General features: G+C 45.5%; 2 protein-coding genes across 2 annotated transcripts in view; one reads left to right on the plus strand and one right to left on the minus strand.

Annotated features, from left to right (window-relative positions):
• The window catches only part of inppl1a (inositol polyphosphate phosphatase-like 1a), a gene marked incomplete at its 5' end in the record, with an annotated part of 54,368 nt that extends 48,475 nt beyond the window's left edge, over positions 1-5,893 (plus strand). The window contains 3 exons of the mRNA XM_083637141.1: positions 362-1,130; positions 1,385-1,521; positions 2,581-5,893. Coding sequence (XP_083493267.1) covers positions 362-1,130; positions 1,385-1,521; positions 2,581-2,680 — 1,006 coding nt within the window. The 3' untranslated portion in view covers positions 2,681-5,893. The remainder of the gene's footprint in view (positions 1-361; positions 1,131-1,384; positions 1,522-2,580) is intronic.
• Positions 5,894-9,247: 3,354 nt separating this feature from the next.
• phox2a (paired like homeobox 2A) lies at positions 9,248-13,099 on the minus strand (the record flags this gene model as incomplete). Its single annotated transcript, XM_083637281.1, has 3 exons — positions 9,248-9,790; positions 10,653-10,840; positions 12,871-13,099. 3 exons carry the CDS (start codon positions 13,097-13,099, stop codon positions 9,248-9,250), a joined length of 960 nt encoding a protein of 319 aa, XP_083493407.1.
• Positions 13,100-18,712: the final 5,613 nt, after the last annotated feature.

Here is an 18,712-nt window from a genome sequence, read left to right on the forward strand (position 1 = left end):
CTTTAGGGTCTACTAGTTAAGATGTACCTTACGTCTCCGTGGTGCAACCAAACAAAGACACAACTTTAGTGTCAAACTAACTACCGGTAGTTTGAACGTAGCAGTTAGTGTGGACTTTACACCCTAACTTAAGACAGAACTTACGTTCAGCTGGTGCAACTGACTGGACTGAAAAAAAAAAAAAAAAAAAAATTTAATTAACCAAAAAACTTCGAATATATTCGAATGAATTTCGGGCAATTAAAGTTCGTTCGAATTTTATTTGGGGAAAAAGTGACAGCCCTAACACACACACACACACACACACACACACACACGGGCTCGCCATCCAACAGCCATTCTGTTTCTCTGTGTTGTGAAGGTCTAAGCAGGATTCGTCAGATGATCCGTCCGTCAGCAAGAACAGCTACAATAACCCCGCCTACTACATCCTGGAGGGCGTTCCCAACCAGTCAGCCGCCGCGCTGTCTGCCGAGCTCCTCCCCTCTCCTACCTCTGCCAATCCCCAGGCAGCTAAAGCCCCGCCTCCCTCGGCCGGGGCCCGAACCAAACCCCCCTCTGCCCCCTCGGGGCCCTCCCACCCCCGCAGGCACACGGCAGCACACCCGGTCCGCACCATCAGTGAGGAGGGCTCCTCGGAGGACGACGGAGGTGCGTGCGTGGTGGGGGCAGGGGTGCAGGGCAGTGGGAGCGGGAGCGCGAGCGTAGCGCCGGTGGGAACCACGCTGAATCGGCCCCCTCCCGACTTCCCCCCTCCACCTCTTCCCAAAGGAGCCCTGGAGATGGTCCCCGAGGGCCCCTTCCCCAAAGCCCGCCCGCTGTACCCGGACCTGGCCGAGGTCAGGATCCCGGCAGCCAGTCCCCCCGGCCCCGCCCCCTTTGCCCTAGGGGAGGGCTTCAGGAGGGGAGGGGGCGGGGGGGCCGGGGCACTAGATGACCAGTCTTGCTCGGTGCTCCAGATGGCAAAGACCCTGAGCGAGAGCGAGTTCCCCGGGCAGCCCCCGCCCCGCGCCCCCTCCGCCCCGCCCCCGCACAGGGGGCAGGTCTTAGGCATCGGCCTGGACGCCTGCCGCACCTTCCCCCCTCGAAACCCCATCACAGAGAGCATCGCAGAGGACCTGCCTGAGGAGGTGGGTCGCTTGGTTCAATTAGCACCTTAGGCAGTGAGCTGGCTGTTCTGTGTACAATGATATGCAATTAGTCAGCAAGACGTTGTGTCATTCTACCATTGATAGTACATTTCTACGCAGGACGCATGGCTTCACATGGCTTTTGGTTACTTTCAACTTTGAGTTCAAACTAGTTTGAGATTTAAAAAAAAATTCAACCCTCAATTCGCTCACCTCTTACAATTCAGATGGTTGTGTTTGGCTTGCGTGTGCAGGGGGCGCTGTGGGGCAGCAGCAGCTCCTCTCTGTCGGTGGGGGAGTCGTCAGTGGGGGAGTGGCTCCAGAGACTGGGCCTGGAGAGGTATGAGCCGGGCCTGCTGCACAACGGCTGGGACGACCTGGAGTTCCTCAGGTACACTCACTCAAACATACACACACTCAAACATACACACACACTGGCACACACATAGGTACACACACTCAAACATACACACACTGGCACAGATATAGGTACACGCACACACACACTCAGACATACATACACTGGCCCACAAACTCAGACATACATACACTGGCACGCACACTCAGACATACATACTGTACACTGGCACACACACTCAAACATACACACACTGGCACAGATATAGGTACACGCACACACACACTCAGACATACATACACTGGCCCACACACTCAGACATACATACACTGGCACGCACACTCAGACATACATACTGTACACTGGCACACACACTCAAACATACACACACTGGCACAGATATAGGTACACGCACACACACACTCAGACATACATACACTGGCACACACACTCAGACATACATACACTGGCACGCACACTCAGACATACATACACTGGCACACACACTCAAACATACACACACTGGCACAGATATAGGTACACGCACACGCACACTCAGACATACATACACTGGCACACACACTCAAACATACACACACTGGCACAGATATAGGTACACGCACACACATACTCAGACATACATACACTGGCACACACATAGGTGAGTGGAAATATGACATGGAAGAAGCAGTATGTGTGTGAATAGAATTGTGAAGTTATGGAGGCAAGGCGTGAACCTGATCTGGACTCACGATGGTGAGGAGCAAGATCTCCAACTTTAGTGAGGAGATGAAGTTGGGGTGTGAGCTACTTTAGGTTGATTCTCTCTGAAATGATAAGCTCTTTGGTCTGCTGATGTTCTAATGAATAGTCATGACTGAGGTTAGGCTGACAGTGCCAAAGCATGTTCATCATAAAGATGTATCGAGAGAATAGATCTGTGCATTTCTTTACTAAAAACACAACTACAATGCATCTACTGTGTCTGCTATTTGTGATCACCTGTTGCAGGTAACTTCTACTTGAACTTTTTTTTTCTCCTTTTTTTTTTATATGCATCTACATCTCATCCAATCCCACGCACTCTTCCAGTGACATCACTGAGGAGGACCTTGAGGAGGCGGGAGTTCTAGACCCCGCCCACAAGCGCATCCTGCTGGAGAGCCTGAAGCAGCAGCAGCAGCAGAAATGAACTGCACCAATCGGCTGCGGGACAGGTCCAAACTGGCTCCGGGGGCCAACCACGTCTCAACCAGGCCAAATCTCAACTGAGCTGAACCGAGCTGAGCTGAGCTGAACTGAACTGAACTGAACTGAGCTGAGCTGAGCTGAACTTTAAACTGAGCTGAGCTGGATTGTGCCAATTTATGCCAGATTGTGCCTTCTGAGAGAAATTGCACTCCGTTTTTACTTTCAAAAACACTTGTTCTTTTTCGTCCTTTTTCAGATGTGCCTTTTTCACATGTACTGTATGTTTGATGCGTGATGTTTTTGTTGTGCTAGAAGCGGCCTTATTTAACGATAATCATTTCAGTCCTCCAGGCGTCACTACATAGCCCCGTGCTTTGAACCTAGGCGGAGGATGCAGGCCGACGCAATATTATTATTATGACCAGCCGGAATTGTGGCTACGACCCCGTGGGGAGTAAATGTATATCTTGACCACAAGAGACCGCACGACTCGGAGAGGAGCGGCGCCGCACGTGTGTTGCCGCACGCGTCGCCGCACGCGCATCGCACACACGCGTCGTAGCGTCGGTTCAGACCTGCAGCTTCATCCTAGCAGTAAAGCTCGTTTGGCTTGCTTTGCCCTGAGAAACCGCACATGTTTCTGTGGAGGTCATAGCTTATTAAAGACAACTCAGAACTGGGAGATTTCAGACTTTCAAGTTAACAAAAAATAAAAGAGAGAACGTTATGTCATAAGAGCCTGGAGAGAGAGCTCTTGAAGTCCCGCTCCATATTTGTTTTCCTTCCTCAGTTCAGGCTCTTTTGACAACAGCATCCTCTTCTCAAGTCTCAGGTCTGGTGATTTCCCCCTCTAATGCTCGAGTTTATGAAACGGGGACGGAGCGAAGATAACTCGCTTCAAGCGACGAAGGCGGACAGCAAGCGGTGACATCATCAACACGCGACTGAGAGGACCGAGCCCTGATGCACGTCGGGCGACAGTGAGCACAACTCACATTTTTCAGATTGTACTTTTGTGTTGATGGGTTGGCTCGCTGTTATTCAGATGGTAGCGCGAGCGCGTGTCGTCTGTCGTTAGCGGTGTCGATTCAGTGTCTCTGCACGTATTTATGTTTTTATAAAGGGATTATGGAGTGAGTGAACCAACCAAACCAGCACTGTGAGAGAGCTGAAAGTGCATATTTCACTTTGATACAATGTTTTTTCTGTTTCTAATAATGCTCACCTGAAGTGATTTTGTTAGCTGTCAACCGTTGACATTGCCTGCCCCTGGAATGTGATTTTACCACAGACATTTGGGGCTTTTGTGACACTTGCAGATAATTACAAGTAGGCTGAATTAGTCTCTATCCTCGTCAGTTGGCAACATACATGTCAGAAGAAGTCTACTTTTTAGACACCTGTAAGTCGCCTAAAACAAGAGTTGACAAGTGACATGCAGCATGCTGCTTATGGCGACAGCCGGTGTTGTCGGTCGACTGGTCGGGAAACCATAAGGCGATACGTAATACTATAAATGCTGCACCAAAGTGAAATATCACTTGAAAGATTTTACCCAGTATGTTGCTCCTGTTCACATTTTAATTTGTCTGTAAGGATGGTAAATTTCAATTTACAGAGAAAGACAAAAAACATCTTATTTTTAACTCCTTTATGTGTTAAATATAGAGTTAAAAATCAGATATTTTGTGTGTGTGTGTGTGTGTGTGTGTGTGTGTGTGTGTGTGTGTGTGTGTGTGTCTAAACTTGATGCTTTACTAAAGTACTGCAGTGCCATGTCCGTAGCGTTGGAGCGGTTTTCAGGGAGTTGGTTAACATAGCCGAGTAGATGGAACTATTGAGAATTATATTATTAATTATAATATTGGGGCTTCACTAGAGTAAACCAGCATTATTGTCGATGTCTTGCAAAAACCTTGTATCACCAACAGTGATCTTTTCTCTAACATAGAAGTATTTTGTTTTTCCTTGAATTTGAGATGGATTCTATTGTTGGCCTATAATTATTTTGTACATATGAGAGATGTCACTTCGTTCTCACAATACAATAATTGCAGAAAAGTGCTAGAGTCAGAGGGTGTAAGTCAGGGGATGAATGTTTCTGCAGGACATTGACGATATTATGAGGCTGCTGTTGGTGTTCCCTCGTTTCGCCAGCAGATGGTGCTGCTATTCTACAAACCTCAACAGATAGACGCTGACTGATGAACCTTTAGGGAAAACAAGACATGTTGAGTGAAAGGACTCATGCTTTGTATTGTTTAAGCAGGTTAAAGTTGCCATGTTGGGAAAGAGTGCCTTTCTTTTTAGCCGTATAAGTAAAATCCTGCCTTCTCTTTCCCTCTGGCGACGAGACCAGAAGCCAAAAGCTCATTAAATTATGGTGTACCATGTTGGTGTTTTAACATGTGGAAAGATGCTGAGCCCAGACATTTCTCCTCCTCGCCATCACTTCTCTGTCTCTCTCAAAGGCTGGATCACACCACAACATTTCTCCAATTCAGCTGAAGTTGCTTTCATTGTTGAGAAAGCCTCTGCAAAAGTAATTTGTATTTTATTTTATCTTAACATTGTAAGGAAATTGATGATGATTAATTGGGGCTAAATTTGATATAATATTATTATTATTATCATCATCATTACCCCCCAGATGTATTTTCAAGATTAGTTTTTTTTTGGATGCAACAGTCACACTCATTTCAGATGAAGATTCTCCTTTTACTTCATTCCCATTATTTCTTTTGTGTCCATTTTGGCGACTCTGTTACTTTGTGTGTGTGTGCTGTACAGAACGCTGGGCGCAATGCTCCTGTGTGTGCGTGCTGTACAGAACGTTGGGCGTAATACAATGTGTGTTGTATATTTTGTCTCTTAACAGCCAACAGCATAATAGCCATAATACAGAGAATGTGGATCTGTCTTTTTAATCGTAAGTACTTTTTAAATGTCCTCTGATCTGTTTGTGTGCGTGTGTGCGTGTGCGTGTGTGTGTGTGTGTGTGCGCGCGCGCGTGTGTGTGTGTGTGTGTGTGTGTGCGTGTGCGTGCAAGAGATACTCGTCATTGTTCTCTCCTTCACACTCCTCCATTTTATCTTGTTTCTTTTTAATGTCCTTAGGAGTAGCCTCCTCCTTTGGTTGTGTTAATTTAATGTACGTAAGTTGATGACACCATGTTATTATTATTATTATTATTATTTTCAAATAAAAACTAATATCTTTCCTCAATTTAGAGATGCATTCATTATATTTGTTTTCTTTTTCTTTTCACACTTCTGAGATTAAATTGTGATCTGCAGTAAAAGCTGGAAGGATGCGAGGATGAAACTGTCTGATGATGTATTTCTGGTGAGCTTTTCATTCTTATGTATAAAGAAGTGTTTATGGTCAAATGCAGGAACCACACTAATTTTGTCGTATAGATTATTTTATGTATTATTATTTTGGTGGAAATTAGACCAGGATCCTAAACTAACCCATGAGCTTGTCTTACCTAGGCTAGAGCTTGTCCTCACGCGAATTTGAATGGGGGCAAAGCCAGGGAAAGGAGTGCACTGCTAAATCTCCCCACTGGGACAAAAAGCTCCACCAAGCTTGATATTCAGCTTGTTTCTCTGCAACGTCGACATTTCCCCAAAATTCCCGTCATTCGAATTGCGCTGCCTGAGAGGTGAAAGCAAATTTAATCACCACGTTCCACGTTCCTCTACCTATGTTCAGATCCTCTATTTAATTGTCGATAAAGGAGCAGGAAAGTGAATGATGTTGAGGCGTTTCATTCATGTCAAGCAATGCTATGTGATATGTCATGGAACTATCTTCATAGATTTTATTTTTTTTAGCTCATACCTCAATAAATTGAAGGCTCACTTTTTGTCCATGTAAATGTGGATTGTAGTTGAGTTCCCAGTTTAGCTCTGGATGATAGCATACCATGCCGTGGTGTCTCCATGCAGTCACACAGAAGAAACGGATCACTAAACGCTGGCAGTAGTGCTTCCATAATGTAGATTTATTAGACAGAATATTCAGAGTAGTGCTATAACTTCTCATTCACTAGAGCTTCTGCCCATTCATATTCATAGTTTAATGGACATACTGGACTTTGCGACAGAGACGCTCTGGAATGAAATAAATCTTTAAAGCAAATGTGAAAGAAATTAACAAAAATGCTACCTAATATTTATATTACTAATTACAGAATTTCCAGTCACAAAATGTGATGTGGCAGTTCAAAGAGATCTGTTGGTTTGCTCACTGACAAAAATAAAAAATATTAATAAATACACATCTTTTACCCTTTGAGTAGATATCCAGGAGAGGGCTTCCAAAGAACATCACTTGAGCTCAGTTTTTGCCTCAGTGAATTACAATGAAAGATGATGCACAAGCAACTTGTCAGGGGGAAACAAACTGGAAACAATTGCTTTTTGCAAAAAAGGATAGGAATTAGTCATGGGAACAAATCAGCATGAAAAACCAGCCTTTGGGAAGACAAAAAGTATTAAGTATTAAAAATGGACATAGGAATCTTTGCCAACAACTAGCCTATCTTCGTCGCTTTAAAATATTGCCCATGCCTGACCAGCTTGTGTTGGGCTAGTCATGCATTTGGGGAAAGACATCCCGTACCAGTGGGCACCATCTAACTGTGGTGAAACGGGCCTTGGAGGGTGATTCGAAGAGTGTGCGATGAACATTGTCGTCCGACTCGAGCTCCGACCGCAGCTTCCAGCACCAGCTGCAGAACAGAACCACAAAGGGGGATCATTTGTAAGAAGCGGATGTGCCGCTTCCCACCAGCACCGCAGAACTGGACTACATCTGAGAGAGGAGAAACGTTCCATCTGCAAACAGGCCAGAGTCTCACAAGAAGACATTTCCATTATTCCAATGGGAGAATCATCGAAAACGCGTCAGTTAGTGACACAGTCCCGCTGCAGAGGGGAGAGGCGGTCGGTGTAGTCTGTGTCTTCACGCGTCTTTCTGGTTGACGATGGAGTTCAATTGAAAAGCTACGGGGAAACAGCGCTTCAGCATCTCCCCGTCTTTCTGGCGAGCTGCATTTGAACAAAGTGCCCACTGTTTGACAGAGAAAGCAAAGATGGGAAAGAGAGAGGGACTGAATGGATACTAGTGGGGGTCACAGAGAGAGGATGAGAGGGGTTCGTCTTAGTGGGACTTGATACAGTAAAGGCAGGGGGGTGGAGGAGAAAGGGAGGGAGGGGGGGTGCACTGGGGAGGGGTTGTGTCTGGACCCGGTCGCCCTAATTGGATTTTGGGGTGCCCTGTTCTTTAGGGGGTCCCTTCTGGTGGGGTCCCCCCTGGGGTCTCTCTGTCGGGCTTAGAGGAAGTTGTGCTTGCTGGTAACACTTTAGGTTTTGTTCCCCCAGCAGAGACTGGGGCCTAGTGTTTAGCTATCTGCTTTAAAGCTGTACCTGACTGCCATTCTCAGAAGGGTCGCCGCTGTCGCCGAGGGACCGCCAAGTGCACGACTGTATTCGCTACTACACTACTGGGTGTGTGTGTGTGTGTGTGTGTGTGTGTGTGTGTGTGTGTGTGTGTGAGTGAGAGAGAGAGAGAGAGGGAGAGTGTGTGTGCGCGTGTGTGTGCGCGTGTGTGTGCGCGTGTGTGTGAGAGAGAGAGCGAGAGATGGAAAAAGTCAATGGCAAGAGTATGAGAGAGTATATGTGATGTGTGTTTGTGTGCATGTGTGTATGTGATGTGTGTTTGTGTGCGTGTATGTGATGTGTGTTTGCGTGCATGTGTGCATGTGATGTGTGTTTGTGTGTGTGCATGTGTGTATGTGATGTGTGTTTGTGTGCGTGTGTGTATGTGATGTGTGTCTGCGTGCATGTGTGTATGCACATCCGAAGTGTGTGTATGACTCAAAGTAAATCTGTATGAAAGAGGTCAGGTGGTGATGGTGTAGGCGACGCACAAACATCCCTCAGCACTCACTGTAACGTTTTGCTCGGGTCATAGATGAAGGGCCTGTACAGAAAGAGTCGAATACAATTAAATAGAGGACTGTCTCTTGTCCCTCTCATAGTCCATCGAAGACGAGTCACCGATGGACAAAGTTTTAGTCTCGGTACACAGTAGCTCTGGTGCTTCAGTCATAGCAGGAGGGGAGATGCAGGGCGACGTGGTCGTGCCCAGTTAGACTTTAGAGTGTACAACACATGCACAGTTGCATATTTAATCCTTCTGGTGTGAAAATGAGTAAGAGGACGTTGGTTTGAGAACTTGTTCTGTGCGTGTCTGAGATTGAAATCTTCGGAGGATTTGACCGGGGGGGGGGGGGTGGGTCTTTAGAGCGGGTACCAGCAGGACTGGGTGGGCTTCACTGGACTACAGCGGACTACAACAGTGAATTCAGGGCTATAATGTTGAGCGGGCATGTCCCCACTGTGTCCACAAAAGCTACAAAGTCCTTACTGTTCCAGTGGACCATAGAATGTCTCCCCCTCTCCCCCTCTCCCTCTCTCTCTCTCCCCCTCTCCCCCTCTCCCCCTCTCCCTCTCTCCCTCTCTCTCTCTCCCCCTCTCTCTCTCTCTCTGTCTGTGCTTCAGAACAGGTTGGTCTTGATGGCGGGGTTGGCTTTTCTGTGGAAGGAGGACAGGACGCCGGCGAAGGGCCCGCTCATACTGTCCGCCGGCTGCCAGGCCTTCAGGATCTCCTGCGTCTGGGTGGCGGGCTGGGCCATGGCCGGGTTAGAGGGGCCCAGGCTGGACCAGCTGGGAGGCGGCTTCAGCCCTTGGAGCACCGGTGAGATGGAGGCGTTAGCGTAGCCGCTGTTATTAGCCGGTGAGCCGGAGGCGTTGACGTAGCCGCTGTTAGCGGGCGCGGGGCTGGGGCTCAGGCTGGCCGGGCTGCCCATGTTCCCGCTGGCTGAGCCGGGCAGAGAGGCGGTGCTGTCGGGCGTGGGGCTGCAGGTGGACTCTTTGGACTCGTCGTCAGAGGAGGACCGCGGCTCGCCCGCCTTCTTGCCGCCGGAGCTGCTGGCCGAGCTGCCACCGCCGGTGCTGCCGCCCGAGCTGTTGGCGCCTGACTTGGAGTTGGCCGCGCGCTCCTGCTTACGGAACTTGGCGCGCCTGTTCTGAAACCAGACCTGTTGAGCAACACATTACATTACATTCAATTAAGTTTCATTTGTTGACGTTACATTTGATTTTATGGAGACAAGTGTGGATGATTTGATTGGACATTTCAACAAGAACCCAACAAAGAAAATGAACTTACATTTTTTACAGCTGCAACAATTAATCAATTAGTTGTCAACTATTAAATGAATGACCAACTATTTTGATAATCGATTAATCGCTTTGAGTAATTTTTTTTAAGAAAAAATATCTAAATTCTCTGATTCCAGCTTCTTAATTGTCTTCCTTGGGTGATTTTATTTCAATGTCAGTAAGATGCACAAAGAAAAGCAATCAACACAAAAATATTAGAGAAAGCAAATTCAGTTGAATAGATACCTAAATTAATTTAATCTCTATCCTCTCTCTCACAGACCCCTTCTCCTCTCTCTCTCTCACTTGGACCCCCCCTCTCTCACCTGGACCCCTCTCCTCTGTCTCACTTAGACCCAGACCTATCTCCTCTCTCTCACTTAGACCCAGACCTCTCTCATCTGGACCCCTCTCCTCTCTCTCTCACCTAACCCCCTCTCCTCTCTCTCACTTGGACCCTCTCTCTCTCACTTGGACCCTCTCTCTCTCACCTGACCCCCTCTCCTCTCTCTCTCACTTGGACCCTCTCTCTCTCACTTAGACCCAGGCCTCTCTCTCTCTCTCACCTGAACCCCTCTCCTCTCTCTCACTTGGACCCAGGCCTCTCTCTCTCACTTGGGACCCCTCTCCTCTCTCTCACTTGGACCCTCTCTCTCTCACTTGGACCCCTTCTCCTCCTCTCTCTCACCTGGACCCCCTCTCCTCTCTCTCACTTGGACCCCTTCTCCTCTCTCTCACCTGGACCCGCGCCTCTGTGAGGTCAATCTTCAGTGCCAGCTCCTCGCGCGTGTAGATGTCGGGATAGTGTGTCTCTGCGAACACCCGCTCCAGCTCCTTCAGCTGGGAGCTGGTGAAGGTCGTCCTGATGCGCCGCTGCTTCCGCTTCTCATTCAGACCGGACGGGTCAGAGAAGAACTTGTACGGGACTGCGGGTGGAATTGATGTCATCAGTTCACCGGTTTAACAGAACATATCAACAAAACCGCAAGAGGCCTTCAGGCACCATGCAGGAGTAGCCTGGTGTGAATTTAAAATAGTTTTTCTTGAATATGCCCTCGAGCGGGTTATTAGCCTATTATTATTGTTGTTGTTATGTATTTTTTTAAATAAAATGCCATAAGTTATTTTAAAAAGAACTCAATAATCGTTTATGTTAATTGTTGTTTTTTTGCCAATTAAGCAAAGTAGACTGTTTCTTAACCTAGTTAATGTAGTTTCTAAATGCAGTGGCAGCCATGAAAGTGATTTTTGACTAGGCTAGAATTAATTTAATTTAAATTCACAGGGCCGCATATTTCACACAGTGACTCAGCCAATCAGAACTGAGGACCTATGGACATTAACATTTTGAAACAAATACCTAACATTGTAAGATTATATTCGACATTATAATATTATAACAAGTTGTTATAGAAATGCACAAGCTATATTAAGTGTAGGCCCAATGCATTTTGTTAGTGGCCTGGGATCCATCCAGAAAGAATTAGCAAGTGCTATTATATATCCTAGTGCAAATGGTCTATTTGTTTCACTTAAAATGTGCAAAAAGATTGTGTCCTTTTTCTAATATAATTTTGTCTGAAACCCCCATGGCTCTTTACAGTGTTGGCCTATTAGCCTATGTTGGATAAAAAGAGGAATATAGGCTATGTAAATGTAACTTAAAGTAAAGTATTAATTAATTTAATTTAGTTTGGCTATTTGAGGCATTTGTTAAAAAAAATGTCTTAGAATAAACGTTAAATAGCATAATTCAATGGCAAGGCACATAGGCCATAGGCTCTATAAACAGAAACCAATTTAATTTGAATGATGATAACTGATACAAAATCATTTTTAAATTAAATTAGGTATTGACTATAGATTTAGAGAAACATCCATAAAGCATTTCAGACTCTGCGCCTTTCATAAACCACCAAAAGTGATGTTTTTTTTAAAGCTATAAGATAGTGAATCAAAAGCAGCATGAAGCTATGTGGTGAGTTACTGCCATAACAATCAATTAGGACACACTTCTAGATTCAATAATAAAATTCCTGTAATTAAGTTTGAAATAAAATTGTTGCATGTCCAACTTTAAACAAACTATTTATTATTATTATGCTTTATTATTATTTAATATATATTATTTATTCTTATTCTTATTCTTAACATATTATTATTGTTATTATTATTAACATATTGTTGTTGTTGTTGTTGTTATTATTATTATTATTAGCATACCTGACTGCCTTCTGATCTATCAAATATTTGTTAGGATGAAGTTGCAAATTTTAAGGCTATAAATTAGAACCCCGCCCGAGCCAGTATAGTATATCTCAGGCTTCTAGAAATGCAAATTGCACTGAAATGTATACATGTTAGCACAGTGTTTTAGGCCATGAAATGGTGCATGGCCTTTTCTCTCCTCAGTTACTTTTGCAGCGGTTTAATTAAATCAAAAACCATGAAACAACAATTAGACTACCTATAGGCCTCAATAAGCCACGATAAACAGTTAACTCAAAGATGTTTGAGCAATTACAACGAACAATAATTAATGTTCAAGATTCAAGATTCAAGATTTTTATTATCACTCCGTAGTACAAGTATCACGTGTGAAATTACTGTGCTGTAGACTCCGTTACAACATAGTGCAAAAAAATAAAATAAATAAAAACATTTTTTGCATGTTTTGCATTTTACATGTTTTGCATTAACCTACAGATTTTCTATAATTTCCCTCCCAATTAATTTAATAGGGCTGCTTTATTGGTCAAGCTATTATAAGAGGAAGGGGATGGAGACGTTGAGATTTGTTCTTCACTCAGCAATAGGCCAAAATTATCAATAAACTAACTAACTCCGTTTGCTCTTATGAATAAACCGAGATCAGATGAGAATATAGGTGGATCTGCGTGGTTAAATCGGTTATAACTGCCATGTTAAATGTATTTGAACACACAGAAGGCTATACCTGTGGAGTAGGGTGCGGGCTGGTGGTCCCGCAGGGCGCCCAGGGTGCAGCTGGCCGTGCTGAGAGGGGTGCAGCCCGGGTTGGAGAAGGGCCCGCTCACGCTGCGGATCGGGTTGTACTGGAAGGAGCTGGCCTGGCTGCACGAGCTGAAGTCCGCATAGGCCGACGCTTCCATGGCCGCCATGCACGAGTCATACGAGTTCAGGTAGGAGTAATCCATCTTATACATGGAGGGCAGCGAGGGGAACCCCCGGCGTGCAAAAAAAACAACAACTTCTAGCTGAAAACTCACAATATTTGATGTTGGAGGAACACCTTTGTTTTCAGACGCAGTTTATTTGTGTAGGTTAAACTGTAGACTGGTTCAAACGGATGAAAGCCGTTGGCGAGTTGCTGGAGCTGTCTGTCTCTGTAATATCTCCAAGGAACGTTGATTCTCTCCAGCTCTCTGCTTTACGACGCACTTGGAAAAGAAATCCGAATATTTCCCCCTTTCTCACTAAAGTTTCATTCTCTTATCAGTCGTGTTTTGCATGTCCTTTCCTCCCGGGCTCTCTCTCTCTCTCTCTCTCTCCCTGAATGCCGTGTGTCCGCTCGGCGTGCGCTCCGTGTGACAGCGCACTGTGCAGCTCGCGCAGTGTTTATAATAAACTTGGCAGAACGCGAGACAATAGCGAGGCGGAGGTCTAGTTTCCATGACAATAACGGGAGGGAGGGGGCGCTAAAGGGGAGGGGAGGACGGAGGGGGTGCTCGCACCGCCCACGCGCTTTGGAACATCACCAGCGCGCAGCCAGGTGTCCTCGTGCAGTGTGACCAACACCAGTTAAAGCGTAAATTTACAACGTGTTATCAATACTATTATGCAGATAAAGCGCGCAGAATTTGGTGAATGTTGGTTGTTCTGGCTAGATGCATGCATGCCTTTCCTTAAGCCCATATTAGGCGTTTCAGCGCATTAAGGCGAGATATGGCAGGTGAAAAGTGTAAAAATGTCGTTTTCCCTAAAAATCTCCACTAGCACACTTTCCAGTTTTATTCCTATTATATTATGAATGTTTTTACCGGGGGGGGGGGGTTATTATAGGGCTATTCGTTTGTTCAAAACGAGTTTTCTCTCTGTGCCAGAAATCTCAGTTGACTTTCCAGTTTTATTCCCATCTATATTCTGAAGGTTTTTTACAGAGGCCATGGTTTGTTTATCATTTATAGCCGGATTTTATTTTATTCCTAAAACATAACGATTTTTTTTATGACTGTTGACAGTATTTTCTGATTTATGGAGGGATAAAAAGAGATCCAAAACCGGGTCTGTGAAAACCGGCCAACAAAATTAAACTTTTTTTTTTTTTTTTTATATCTATCCTTTTATCAATGTTCAGATTTCTGTTCTGGAAAGTGGAAATGTATGCAAATTAGCGGCCTAATGCCTCATTTGCATATTTAACCATACCATTTCTGAAAACTTATAATAGGCATATAGGCTACTTTTTTGTCTGCATGGGGAAGTTGTGATATGATATCAGTTAAAATGTTTTGTCCTCAATACTCGTCCGATAACGCATTTTCGGTTGTGCCAAAGCACTGAGGATGTATGTCAAAATCTATCCTATCCTAAACGCACCATAACACGGGCAGAAAGGAGTGTATCGTTCAATAGGGCCTATTTAACTCTCCGCAAAAACTGCTTGTAGAAACAAGTTGAGCACAGAAGTCTTTATGTGAGGGAAAAGCTCCAGATATGACGGTGATTCCTGAGATTAAAAGCTGTGATTTGATCGGGATCAGTTTTACGGAGATGTCAGCGGAGTGCGCGTCACTTTGATGTATAGGACGAGTGCGCAGAAAGCACCTCAGACAGGCTAACCATAAACGCATTGACGCCTCAGAAATTGGTTTAAGTTTATTGTTCGGTGTCATACAATGTGATAAGTCATATCCCACACGGCCCCCTTCACATCGCAGACAGGGCTTCAAACCGCAAACCGACAGGCAGGTAGCAGGCTTCCAAATCAACCTCATGCTTTGCTGCCTTTCAAGATCGGCCTATGCAATTAAGAGGCTTTTTGTTAGTGGATAAATCCAGCAAATAATATCATCCAAATACCCAAATTATGTTTTACGCGCACGCGAGAAATTGATTAAGTTTGGTATGTGTGTGTGTGTGTGTGTGAGCGCGCATTCTTATCTTTCTTTGCTTGACCAGCGGCATGTCATTAGATATACGCACGCACGCACACGCACGCGCACACACACACACACACACACACACACACACACACACACACACACACACACTTTGCTGTGTATAATATACCGACTCAATTAAACTAAAAGTTGTTTATTGTCTGTGGCGCAACATATCTCGGAGTCAGTGCTGTTATGGCCGAGACGCTATGGAAGAAGGCTGTCACTCACATCGCTCATCATTCATTTGCCCTCTGAGACAGTGATGATCTTCTGTGCTGTATCCAGCCCGAGCATTCACAGTCCAGCCAATAGACTGTTTAGAAGAACAAGAGATGTTTAAACATGCAAAGAATGATTTTAAAAAGTGCAAAACGTCATATGAAGATAATGGGCCATATAGCTACTTTTGTTGAACACATGTCTCTGTATTTTTTCTATCTCTATTTTGTATTATCGCCGTAATTCTAATTTGAGTAGGCTACTTGTTAGGGTTCTAATTGGAATTCTGATTCCACTTATAGTTCTTGTTAACTGAATTTTAATTTTGATTATTCTATTGCTGCAGTGTTTTAATTTCAAATCTAATTAGAGTTCCATTTGTTCTAAATTGCAAATCTGATATAGCCTACCGTACCTCATTCAAATGATTGGCCTGCAAATGGTTGGAATATTCCAAATCAGCAATATATAGCCATCAGGAGACGACCTTTTCAACAGCTATAAACAATAGACCAAATCAGCGGGATGTTTACATTTACTTCCGGGTACCCCTGAGGTCCACACATTATAATGGCGGTGGACGGCACAAACTGACGTGTTGAAGACAAAAACAGACAAAGAAGACAAAAATGGTTCGTCCGTGTTGTGTTGTTGTTTAATATCATTCATAACAACACTTTCACTAACGTTAGTGGAGACCAGACTAGCTAATTTACCTGTTGGACCAGACCAGAGTAGACTTGAAGCTAAATTAAATTAACTTGGCGTCAGTAGCTCTGTCTGTAATAACCTCGCGTCACCAGGCTCTTCTCACGAGTCTGCAAAAAAACAGCGAGTTTGACAGACAAACAAACGTTATTAGCTAGCTAACACTACATAAAACAAACACAGAAGAAAGGCTAGATACGTCGGACAAGCATGTTTACCAACCGTTTAACCATTTAAATTGAAAGTAGTCGGCCGAAAACAGCGAGAGGGTTTGACAGCATTTATTTGACAACACGCACATTTAAACCTGCCGCCTTCACCAAGTGGTACCCGGAAGTAAATTTGTTTACATGGTGACGTCACGGTGATTTGGTCTTATACCACCGTGTGATGTGTAATTTCTGCAAAGATTGTGCGCCATAGTGGGCTACTTCTTTCACAGAGATGTCATCGTCTGCGTCCAGCACCTGCTGCCGCCCATAATGACGCAATTCAGAATTATGTGCAGGGTATTCTGTCGAACGGCGGTCATGCAGTTTCGAGGCCCCGTCTAAACTGCATGCCACATGACACAAAATTAGCCTATATGGATACGGGTCGCCATAACGCACCGACAAATCTTTATAAGAATTAGATTTTTTTGTTAGGGCTCTCTCACCCCGGCACAGGACGCTTCCAGGCCGTCTGTTGTGTGACACGTCCCGTCTGGCGGGTTCAGAGGTGAGTTTACACAGAAACTTAAACTGTTTCCAAGTTAAAGCGCATCCCGCCCGTTATGTCTGCCCCTCCCTGCCTCCCAAAAGAGCAGCGCAAGCAGGAGCGACCCTATGCTCTCCATAATCCCTTCAAAGAGGGGACCGGCCTCTCCCCAGCCGCTAATCCGCCCTTTGGTGCTCCAGCGCAGGGGGAGACCTCTCCTCTTCTCCGCGGCGCGGAGGCTTTCACTTTGGACTTTTACATTCATGGAGAGATTTGACGGAAACAGTAACGGGATCTTTATACATTCATGACGTCTGAGTCAACAGAGGGGACTGGAGCACAATGGGCCCCTAGAGGCTCTTCCAGGCCCCTGAGAGAGGGACCCCAACTATAGGGATTAGATATTCAAACTTCACAATCACTGCACATGACGCACTTAGCCTATATATCCTCAGTGTTTCTAACCTGAAGTAACAAACATAATGATCAATTTGTCATTATCACGCCTGCTATGTAGCCTATAGGTATAATAGCCTATAGCCTAATAGGCTATAGAGAAACGTTATATGTTTTTCAGTAGCCTTAATAGCTTAGCATAATGTTTGTGGATCAGACAATATGATGCTTTAAATAGGCTAACTTAATTCGTCCCGTTTCCATTGTGTAATAACAAAATCTATTTTTGATTAGGGGGGGGGGGGTGGACTGCAGTGTGAGCCACGCGCAGACCCGATTAATTGACATTTTGATCGTCAGAAAACATCTGATTTCAACCCCCAAAAAGGGGGAGGGGCATGATCTGTGAAGCCCTAATTGAATTCCCAACGTTTGGTCCCTCTCTGCTCCCGTGGCCTCCCTCTCTGTGACGTTAATTGTTTCTGATGGTCCTCCTTCCGTTAGACACCGGCCCACCGGCCGGAGAACAGCCGCCTGTCTGCCGCTGTGTCTGCAGCGCTGTGCGCACAGAGGCCGCAGATAGGATGACGCATGATGCAACAATACGTGCTTGTCGTGTGTGTGTGTGTGTGTGTGTGTGTGTGTGTGTGTGTGTGTGTGTGTGTGTGTGTGTGTGTGTGTGTGTGTGTGTGTGTGTGTGTGTGTGTGTGTGTGTGTGTGTGTGTGTGTGTGTGTGTGTGTGTGGAGGGGGGGGGGGGGGGGGGTGCTATGATGGATGATCGGACGGGTGGATGGTTGGTGTTGATGGAGAGATGATGAGACGTATGGACAGAGACGAGGTGGCTCTGGGTAAAGGATGGGACAGCGACAAAACAAAGCAAAGCCACGCGGGAGGCCCAGCCGGTATGCTCTCTGTCCCGTCCCGTCACGCGCAGTGGTGGTCTGAACGGCGAGTGAGTGAAGCTGTCAATCAAACACGAGCAGAGCCTGGCGCGCGTTGCGCATCCATCACGAACGAGAGAGAGACACGTCGCGCTCAATGCCTCTGCACTGACTCAGCAGAGGACAGGGTTTCCATGGCTTTTTGGAGACGGTGCAGTTGTCGCTGGGCAGGGGGTCATTTTAAATCCAATTTCACATCATTTTTGGACCGTTATTACCAAATCTGTGCGTTCAGATATTTGGAAAAGCCAGAGCGGATAATAAACAAACACGCATTCACCCAAAACGTTTAAAGACAAAACTTGCTAAAGGCTCTATGGGAAGTGCCCAAAACGGCTTTGGTGCACTCGCCTTATATAGGGAAAGCCAGTGCGCAACATTTTTTGTCGTCCAACCCACATAGGCCTATCTAGCCTACACCAATCAAATTAACACAATTTACTTGCTTTGAAGTCAAAACGACAGGCCCGATCAGGCACTATATATACACGTGCTTTCATCGCAGAGAAACATCTTCACGCACGCACAGCTGCGCCTGCACGCGGCGCAGGGCTGCTGTCCAGCTGCTGAAACCACATGAAACCACATGAGGGACACAACAGGCTTCATGCGACTCACTCACGTCACATTTCCCTCCACCGAATTGATTCCCCCAATGTAACGTTGGTTAATCTGATCATTCCATAATCG

This window comes from Poromitra crassiceps, assembly GCF_964638095.1.
Source record: "Poromitra crassiceps genome assembly, chromosome: 5".
Lineage (NCBI taxonomy): Eukaryota > Metazoa > Chordata > Actinopteri > Beryciformes > Melamphaidae > Poromitra > Poromitra crassiceps.